Source organism: Passer montanus, unplaced genomic scaffold (assembly GCF_014805655.1).
Source record: "Passer montanus isolate IOZ18808 unplaced genomic scaffold, ASM1480565v1 scaffold6, whole genome shotgun sequence".
Classification (NCBI taxonomy): Eukaryota; Metazoa; Chordata; class Aves; order Passeriformes; family Passeridae; genus Passer; species Passer montanus.
Genome location: NW_024371037.1, coordinates 15,968,009 through 15,979,108, shown reverse-complemented (window position 1 = coordinate 15,979,108; position 11,100 = coordinate 15,968,009). Strand labels below are relative to the sequence as shown.

Here is an 11,100-nt window from a genome sequence, read left to right as displayed (position 1 = left end):
GTACATATAAATGCTTTTAGGCACACATAAACTTGCTGACTTCTGAGGCAATGCTAGTGTGGGTACAGTGCTAATGTTCAGTAGGCTGGCAATCTCACTGTCTTTATATTCTCATGTTGTTGGGCTTATACTGCAACACACACATCAAGATACATACCAGTACTTCTCAATGAAATTAGAGTATATATTTTTTTAATCTCTTATATCATCAGAAATCTTAATAATATAAAGCTTGCTATAACCATTACTGAATACTGAGGAAAAAAACCCAGCAAACAGAAAATACTTTCTGAAAATACTTCCTGAAAATGCTGGTAATTTTTGCCGCTAGAAGCCCAAGTGTTATGAACATAGTCTAAGTGATGCACCTAGAGACCCTTTTGATGCACCTAGAGTGCCTTTAAGCTCCCCTTACACTAGAAAAGAGAAGTTGGTGATGCTAACATCTTTCAGTCAGTTCACGCTCTGCATTGCCTTGCCCCCATCTACTGGCTACAGGAACAGGCCAAAGGGGTGGCTGCGAGCAGAGCGGGGGTGTGAAATCATGCCAGGGCACAACGCTCCACAGCACCCTGGTGGAATCCCACCATGTGTGCACCCTGCCTAAAGTGCTGAGCAGGCCTGTGTTTCTTCTGACACTTTTCTATTAGTTTTTCCTCTCTGGAAATGCCCATTCTCTCTATTTAGATAAATTAAAGTTGTTTAAGCAAGTGTAAGTGAGCATTCTTCAAGCTGCCCCTAGGTTGGAGCATTTCTCCCAAATTTGCCCTAAACCAGGACTGTAACTGATGCAGTTACTGCAAAACTGATTTTTTTAGTATCAGGCTGTTATGGTACATTTTTAGTAACAGTGAAAAAATTAAGAACAATGTTTATATTAATTCAATGTTACATTGCAAGATTATGCTGTAATGTCTGAAAAAAAAATGGAAAGAAATAGATTCTTACCTCCTAGAGGAGGGCCTATGAGCACAGGGCAACATTCCACAATGGTGACAAGTCCCACCGCACTGGAAAATCTGGCAGCTCCAACAAGGTCCATCAATGTCTCAAAAAGAACACTGCTAACCATTCCAAATGCAAACCCAAAAAATACAGCATATATCACCAAGCCAGTGTAATTTTTTGCCAGAGGGCACAACATATGACAGACACCATTGTACAAGACAGCAAAACTAAAAAAATACTGAATCTTTGGCCGGATAAACCTGGAGTTTGCTACAAGTCCCATGGAAGGCCTAGCAAACATGTCTACAAAGGCTAAGATAGAGAGCAAAAAAGCAGCAGAATATTCATCAATTCCCTTGTGCTTGGCATAAGGAGCCAAGAATACTATCGGAGCAAAGAAACCAATAAACATAATGACATTTCCTGACAGATATATCAGAAACCCTCTGTGTTTGAAAAGGGACAGATCTAGATACTTATTCATAGTTTGCCAACAAGACTTCTTGTTGTTTTTGTGCAAGGCAGAATCTCCTGTGCCTTTTTCAACATCTTTTTTCACAGGAGTAACTTTTTTTGGTCCAACAGGTCTCATAAGTGACCCAGCCACACAGCAGTTCAAAAGAAGTCCTCCCAGAATAAGAAAGCTTCCTTTCCAGCCAAAAGCATTAAAGAGGAATTGATTGAGAGGTGCCAATGTGCTCAGAAACACTGGACTTCCAGCCATTGCCAATCCATTAGCGATGGGACGCTTCTTATAGAAATACTTGCCAATCATGGTCAAGGCAGGCTGTAAGTTGAATGCTAAACCCAGACCTAAACAACACATAAAAGACAGTTATTATTGCAGGTCATGCAGTGAAAAAACCATCCCAGCTCTTTCAAGTTATTTTTAAAATGACGAGTATCCAATCCATTGATTCTCAATATAGAAACCAACTGGCATCAGAGAAGGAAACACAGCCTCACTAGTGTCTATGAGTGTTTATACCAAGACTGTGTCATTGTGGCATTTGGTCATTTTCTCTTGTAGCGCTGCATTGAAAGCCAAAACTCCTTTTGTCTTTCAGCAATGATAGAGACAGGGGAATCACATACAGAAGAATGATGGTATCCATGCCTTGACTCACCATTTTTATATTTGCTAAACTGTAATACAGTTCTCTCCCGGCTCATTTAACAAAAGTTATTAAATGTCACCTCAGCTACAATGAATGTAGAGTTTATTTAAATGCATAAATCTCCTAATTTCCTATTTCCAACCCTAATTAAGGCCCAACTTGTCTGTAAAACAGGAACATAAAATAGCAAATTATTTTCCAGCACATTCAGCTCTCCTTCCCCAGGTCACTATTAAGGAGTTGTAAAGCACACACATGGGAGCAGACCACCCACCCAGATCAGCTGAGTGTATAAACTGAAAGCAAAGCTGAACCTCTAGGCCTTCTCTCTGTATTAAGACATCTAAGCCATAAACTCTAATATGCCTCTGCTTGATGGTACAGGAGAGAAACTCTCCTCCTTGATTGGTCCATTCCCAAACCCTGACTTTACTCTTTCAGTAGGCACCAAATTTAGGATGTCAAAAATAAGACTTTTAGGGATTAATCACTAAATAAAAACAGTCTCCTTTAGTCCCAACATAAAAGAAGATGAGCCTGAATATACAGATATTATCTCATTCATTTATTACCTGCAATATTTCACCTCTCCTTCCTTATTCTGAGAAGGGAGTTAAAAAAACCCACAACTTTTAATAAGGAGATTCTTTAATTTACTGGCATTACAATGAGTTTAAGTCATTGCTTTAGGTGATATCTAGGCCTGTGATAAATGATTAAGAATAATTTTATTTGGTGATTGACCCTGGGGGATTTTAAACACGAAAATATTGAACTGAAAGTTATACTTTTCTGTGAGATGATGTGTGTATAAAAAACCTACAGAAATCTGTACAAACTTTCACAATTCTACTAGCATTTGGCTAGCATCTGCCACTCTGTTTGTAGTGCAACATGATTGAAAACTAAAATAATGAATGTGAAATTGTACACATATGAAATGACGTAATAGATGCTGTCATGAGCCAATCAATTTTTATACCACAATTATAGAGCAATATGGAAAAGTACATACATACAGCATTTAGTGAATAAATTCATCAGTTATTTCTGAATTGTCCTAAGAAATAATTTAACATCATATCAGTTAATTTAAAGGATTAGATAATTCAGGTATTACCACCTTCTTTGCATCTGTACACAGAGAATTCTCAATCAGTGAGGCTCATTTGTAGAACAGTATTAGAAACAGTTTGATATAACACAACAAAATATAACCTTTTAAACAGGACTCTTACCTCCAACCACACCAATACATATATACAGCTCAAGGACACTATTGCAGAAAGAGGATGCAATCATTCCAAAAGAACAGAGGATACCCCCTGCTATCATCACAGGCCGGCTACCATACTTATTCACCAAAATGCTGCTTATGGGACCTGTTGGTAGAAAGAAAATGCAATTTCAGGTAACAGGTAACTCTATCTTTGTATTCCAACATGTTGGAATGCTTTCCTCTTCTATCCCAGAAAATGCTAACCCGTTTCTATACCAATCTGTCTTGCAAACACGCTGTGAGTTTGCAGACACAAGACTGGATGTGGATATACTGCTTCCATGACAATATAAATATTGATTAGTTATGAAGATGGATAAAAGGATTAAAGACATCAGACAAGCAAGAGGGATTGCTACAGTTCATGAACAATCAATACCAAGATCAGTCAATGAAAGTTTTGAAAGTGCAAGGACTGAAGAATTTCAAGTATGAGATGGGTATCAAAACTCCACAGAGCAGGAGGAACCTCCAGGCAAACAGACTAAAATTACTTAATACTGCAGCATGTCCTGCATCCCTACTTAGAACCACACATAGTGGTTCACAAAATATTATGAAATCAGAACATAAATCTCTGGCCCCTGAGGCTTGCTTACCCTTACCTCATCAAGAGGGGAGTGTTAATGCACAGTAAGATAACTATAGACTGTCTGGGAAAATCTAAAATGTGGTTTAGCATAAAAACCTATATAATTTAAAAATATTGCTCTAGGTCCATTTTTCAGTTTCAACTGTAATTCAGTTTATGGTATAATTACATCCATACTAACCAAACAGCTAGTGTGCAATTTAGCATGACATACATTATATGTTTTTGAACAACCATGGCTAGAATAGATGGTGTGCTACATATCAAGACTAAGAGGTTGTCAAAGCTCTTTAGCTAAACCTGCATAGCATCTGGTAGCACTATATTCAGTCCAAAACTTTAAAAACAGTCTTGCTTTTTCAATAACAGAAGTCATCCAATAAGAAAATTAAAAAAAATAAAAGCAAAGAACCCAAAAAACCAACATCATAAAAAGAAATGCATTTCAAACCTAAGACAGAGCAGGGACCTAGCACAAAGTGGAATGCCTTGATTTGCATCTAAGTTCACTACAAGTTATTCACTATACTGGTAACAGTTTTAAGTCTCTATTTTTATGAATATCTAAAGGAATAAATGCCAGAAACTCCATGAGGTGAAAAGCCAATTCCAATGAAATTTAGAAGTGTGCTTTCATAGGCAAAGTTATATTTCAGACTCCAATCTTTGAATTACCTTAATGTATTAAAGTATTATTATTGATAGGCTGGAAATGTTAATTACTATTTGCATATACACAACAGAAGTCTTAAAAATATGCCAAATTATCAATTTTTACCTTACTTCCTTATGGAAATAAGCTTCTACAATAGAGTTGCACTGTGCCTGCCTGTCTTTTCTAATAGCTCATTAATACAGAGATCAGCTTGAAATTAACTTGACTGGAAAGCAAAGATTTGAGTGATGTTTGGATCTTAGTTTGGGTATTCATTAAATAACTTGAGTCCCAAGGAGTCTTAAGCATAAATGTACATCAAAGCCAACAGACTTAAACATCCACAGCATGGAATGGACACCCAAATAGACAACAGCCCAGGGATTTATTAAAAGACTTTAGAACACTTATGAAGCACTAAAACATTTAACTGACAGATTATATGACAACATAACTAATATTTTTTTATTTCCGTTTGAGGGGAGCCACTAAGCAGAACTGTGACAAGCAAGGCTTTCCCATTTGAGACCATATGAAGAACGTAGTGAAACATGGAAGAACACAATTTTTTATTTATAGAGTTATGTTTGGAAAATTAGTGGTTGGGCTCATGTCTGAGTTAGAAAGTAAGTCCTTTTGAAATATGTAAACAATAGAAATAATTTCTCTGAGTTAAAAAAATGACCCTTTTAACTGGAAATCTCTTTTTAACTCAAAGCAAAATGTTTCATCCCAGTATCAAATAATAGCTATAAGTTTGAAAATAAATAAACCTAAGGCAAGTAAAAAACCTCTAGTTGTTTTTATTGCTAAACCCAGTAACAGTATTCACTTTAGACATGCGAAAACACCTATTTTTAATTTTTAAAAAAATAATTTCCCAGTTCTTCATGTGATGAGATGGAAGTATTTACAAAATTGAAACTGAAAAATTTGTTTAGTATTTGCTGACAGTTCCTTACCAGGAACAGGAAAACTGCATCTCTGCAGATCTTCACTGTAGCAGTTAGGCTGGGACCTTAAGTTACAGCTTTCCAGATCAAAGCATGTAGTGTTAGCTTCACCTACAAGACCTAATTGCTGAGCTAAATATGGATGTATTAATTTAGATAGGTTGTCTGAGCCTGACTCTATGCTTTCAAATGACATAAATTTGGAATGCATCATGAATTCAAAAATCCTTTAAATATAATACTCCCTTTGAGCTGTTTTCTTTAAGTTAATGATGTGTACTTATCACCACAGCTTCACTTAATCTGAGGTTTTCTTTACGTATATTCCAGTATTTTAATTTAAAATTTGTGCATGTGGGAAATATTAATTGTTGTACAAGCCACAGAGTTAGTTTAAGCTCCCTAAATTATCTAGGACACTCTTCCAATGTGATAAGTAGGTTAAACATTTTATTCTGACATCTGTGCATATACTTTGTTATGAAATCTCATAAAATAATGCATTTTCATACCTTAACATAGATATTTCTAAATAAATTCCAGCTGTTTTCCTGCCATCGTGTGTTTTATAGCCTTGTACAAATTTCATGTCACCTCTAACATCTTCTACAATTATTTAAGCAATGCTTACATGCCAGCATAGGTCTATATTCCTTGTGTATTCCTTCTTTTTAGACAAAGGAAGATTAAGCTGTTTAAATACCATTACACTGCCAAAACCTTGCTATACATTAATATATGCTAATGTACTAAAGGACTGCTGGATCTCTGAATCTACTTTCCCAAAGCCTGAAGTAGCTGTATAACAGACGTTAAGTCAGGAGACCCACATGAATATTTACTCTGGTCTCTCCCCTCATACCAACAAATCATCAGCCACAAAAGATTATATACTCCCTAAAGCAAATTTAAGAACATTATCGTAATTTGCTAACACTCTTACAGCTGTATTTTTGTTTTATATCTTTCTGTTTCAGGCAAAGGACCAGGCTGTAAGACAGCAACTGTAACCAGTGCCACTGAAAAACAGTTTCAGGAAGGGTTGTGCTTTATAAGACAAGAAAAAATAGCCACTTTTCACACTGTTGGTCATTATGCCAAGGGAAAAGTGGCAAAAGTCATTTCAGCTATGTGAGCAGATGGGATCATGCATTTTGGAGCTCTTTATGATGTTCCATACGAAGTCCATAATACTGTGACACCTATGTTCTGTTTCACTGGCTCAAAAGAACATGTACTTGTGCACAAAGAAGTTGTGGATGCTAAGAGCACATTTAGATTAGATGTCATGAAGAAAATCTTCCCTGAGAGACACCACGTGTCACAGATGTCCATCAGGACTCTGAGACATTGACCACTACTCTCTGGGTGTGGCTGTCCAACCAATTCCTTATCCAGCTAAGAGTCCACTCATCAAGTCCATCTCTCTCCACTTTACAGACAAGGATGTCAAGTAAAAGGATTTACAGAAATCCAGAGAGATTACATCTATAAACCTTCCCCTGACCACTGATATGGTCACGCCATCACAGAAGGGCAATAGGTTGGTCAGGCAGGGCTTGCCATTGGTGCAGCTGTATGGCTGTCCTGAATCACCTCCCTGCTCTCCACAGGCCTTTGCACAGCTTCTAGGAGGAGCTGTTCCATTAGTCCTAGTTTGATTCCTCACTGCTGTAATACAGTGATATAATTAGAGAGAACTCTGTAATTTCTCTCACATACTGCCAGTGCATTCATGCTTTTTATTTTGCTACTTCCATTAATTTTAGTATGGAGCTAGAGATAAACTTTCCTGATAAAAAGGTAATTTTTTTAAACATATATTAACAATGTCATTACAGCGTTCATAGTGCCATCAACCCAAAGGAACACGAAGTGACTCAGTCTGAACAATATGACATTAATTTAAATGAAGTGAATTTCTGAAAGAAGTTGAAAATAAATGTAGTAATATTTCAAATTGCACTAATGCTACATTGTAGATTGCATCCTGTCAAGTGATTTAAACACATTTTCAGCCATCTGCTCTGCAGAGTCAATGCAGCTGTCTTTCCAGTCAAGGTTTATCTTTTATTTCTATTTCCTACAAGGCTAGAAAAGCCCAAGGAGCTCCAAGAATTAATATTAGTATAAACTATTTGCTGAGTCCAACTTTTCCCTTTTTTATTTTTTTTTGATATGGACTCCACTAAAGAAAACTCATTCAATCACAAAGGCTTTAAGCAAGTTCTTAGTACTGCTAATGGAATCCTATCTCTGGTATTCAGAGGAAAAGCAACTCAAAATGCTTAAGACCTATTAATTAACTTGGAAAATACTTTCAAAAATATGCTGTTTTTCTCAAGTAGGACTAAGACATAATATTATGCGTTCTGTGACAGTTTAATCTCTCATTCAAAAGCCTTTGGCTAAATTCTTCTAGTACTCTTAGACAGGCTTTAGACAGAAAAAAAATTAAAATATTAAAAAGTCATGCAACTTTTTTTGCATTATTTTTTATGTTTGTGTTCTTGATCATTGTTCTGGGAATGGTAACCTGCATTTCTGACATATCCCATGTGTTTGTGTAACAGCGGTGAAGTAAATTAGTTCAAGAACCCTTGGAAAGTTTTCTCTGTAGTTCCTCTGTGCATTTGGCAGCAGGTTTTTTTTTCCATTTCATATAACATTTACAACTGGCTGCACTGATTCCATAAACCTAGATAACACAGTAACCTTGACAGAAAGCAATGAGAAAATATGCTCTTGCAGTAAATACCACCAAACAGAAATGTGTAACATTCTAGGGTTGTTAGACTGTGAGTTAGGAGAGCTCAGCAGCTAAAAGCTCAACCTGCCAGGGAGGACACAGTCAGCAGCTCAACCATCCATCACACTTTGCTCTCCACTTCCCCTGCTCTTAACTACATTTCCTCAGAGTCATTACCCTGAAGGCTCACATTCTCAGTGGTGTCCTGAAGGAGCCTTGTATTCCATCAAGCTTTTATCTTTTGATCCCTAATGAACATTAATTTGACCTTCATCTATTCCTTGGAGGCTTATAAGGAATGCAGTAATTGTGTGTGTGGTATAGGAGCCTGACTGATGGAAGAGTGCTCAACTCCAGCTTCTTCCTCACGGTTCCTCCTCCCAAAAAGGTTACACCTGCAAGCTTTGAAGTGAAGTGCTGAACACAGAAACACATATGTCTGCAAATATAAGCTGCCTTTTCCTGAAATGTTCAGAAGAAACAAAATAAGTGATCAGTGGTGCTAGAACTTGCTTTAAATGTGTTGCTTTTATGGAGGCATCACTTGATCTGCTTTGGTATTTGTGCTTTTCTAGCGAAATATCAGAGACATGAATCAAGGGCTTTGCATATTTTGATTAAAGCTCTTGTTTGCCTCGCAGGTTTTTTTCTTGTTTGTTAGGGCGCAAATGTGTATAGAGTTATGGACCATGTAATTTAGAAAATGTCTTCAAGTTAGCAAATTGCTCTATATCTATGAATTTTAAAAAGCTGGAAGAATGCCCAGTTTTTAATCAAGGAGTAGCCATGTTGATTATTATTTACATGGATACGTATCAATGGTTTATATTAATTATGTTTTGCATGCTCTGCTGCAGAATTTTTTTCATAAAAGGCTGAAACACTTGATCACAACGCAGAAGACTTTAAGATAAATTATGACATTTCTTTTGAAATGAGCAATATGAAACTTCATCATATTTAACAGGGAATTAGTGTAATTCTATGAGCTACTGAACACTCAGCAGATTTCAGAGATTTTTTAGTCAGTGACCATACATGTTTGGTCACTGACTAAAAAATCTCTGACCCAAAATTAACTGCCCAAATTTCACATTGAGAACTTTATAATGAAAAGAAGTACAATGTAGAAAAATATTTCAGCATTTTTTTAAAGTTTCCTTATATTTCCTTATATATTTACAACCAGCTTGTAAATTGAGCATGTAGTGTATCGACATGAACATTAGAAAGTTCAGCAGCAAATAATGAGGTACAGGGAAAAACTAATGAAAGTTTTCTGCAGAAGAAAAGACAATGAATTTTGAAGCTAAGTATTTAACAGCAATTAGGTCCTCAGCATATCATAGGCTTGCATGAATCTAAATTTAAAACAGCTTTTCTGACTCAAAAAATGTGTTGGGGACTTCACTTAAATAATAATAATACTGTTATATGCATAATGAACCTGTGCCATTAAAAGCTACTTGTTCTTCAAATGAAAAACCAAACAAGGACTTATTCACTATTTCCCCCTGGAAATACAGTAAAGATAATAATACTAATATATAAATATTAATAAATGTAATTATCTCTAGCAGTATACCCTATACAAGGTAATAATAAATTAATTTTCCATTTTTTTTCGGGATTCATTTGGAATTTCATGAGGCATTTCTCAAATGTTCTCATGAAAATGTGTAGTGGGTTTTTTTAAAAGAGGTATCATCCTTGGAGTGTTATACTTCTGTCTCTGTAGTTGGCTGAAATGACAGGCTAAGCTCAATTTGGTAATATCTGTGTTTGAGCATGTGAACTGAAAGTATCCCATTTCTGAATATTTAAAATAAATCCTAATAGGTCTACTCTGAGGGCACAAATGCAAATTAGTGCTATTCAGAAACTACAGGTTTATTTATAGCTAACCAGTATTTCTATCTAATAGTTTTTCTGTCTCAAAAGTAATCATATTAAAAAACTGCTATGCCCAGACATGGAGACTACATACTCACACAAACACGAACAAAAAAACCCAATGCTTTCCCTCATCTGATTGATGGACTCAATAAATAAAAATTGGTTGTTGTTTCCAGAGATAATAGAAGGTACTTATCCCACGTATAAGTATTTTTCACCTGAAACCTTTGAACTCACTCTCACTTTCAAAGAACTCAAAAATTTCTAATTGAAGACTCAGTGTTTAGGATTTTGTGCCTTTCCAAAGCAGGTTACAATTTTTAGCTATCAAACTTGCCTTTACTGCTTGCTAACTGTGAACCAGATTGCTAAACAAGTTCTGTATATTATGCTGTTACAAAGGGTGGCAATTTTCTGCAGATATAAAACTTTAAAAAAAAAAAAAAAGACAGAGGTTACAGTATACCAGTGTAAAAATTATAGCAAACTGAAAATAAGAGATATGTAGTTGATCTAAAAGATAACTGTTGAGTACTATAAAAGAGCCAAACTACCCCCCTCCAAGAAAAAAAAAAAAAAGAAAAAAGAAAAAATAACCAAACTGAATAGTTCATGCAAATATTTGTTTTATTTCTTCATAGACATTTTTCATAAATCATGTTATTGGATAGTTACAAAGACTTCCCTCTTTTTCTTTCTATCTTCCTTCCTCTTTGAGGAATGGCTGTCTTTTCTAAAAATCTGTGTGTATGCATACGCGAACACAATAAATGTAGAAGTTCATTATTCACCACCTTCTATTTATTATTCCTTATTATCATTTATTATTTTATAACACTTAAAAAATCCCTGGCTACCTTTCCTGGAAACAGAATAATACTTTGTCAATTCTGCCTAGCAGAATTTTAGA

The 11,100-nt window shown here is 35.7% G+C and overlaps 1 protein-coding gene across 3 annotated transcripts in view; it reads right to left on the bottom strand.

The window, feature by feature from the left end:
• Positions 1–11,100, bottom strand: part of SLC16A7 (solute carrier family 16 member 7) — an 81,818-nt gene that overhangs the window by 10,189 nt on the left and 60,529 nt on the right. For all 3 annotated transcript variants that reach the window (XM_039726876.1, XM_039726878.1, XM_039726877.1), the window contains 2 exons: positions 3,305–3,448; positions 949–1,761 (listed from right to left, as the gene is read on the bottom strand). In XM_039726876.1, the coding sequence (XP_039582810.1) occupies positions 949–1,761; positions 3,305–3,448 (957 nt within the window). The remainder of the gene's footprint in view (positions 1–948; positions 1,762–3,304; positions 3,449–11,100) is intronic.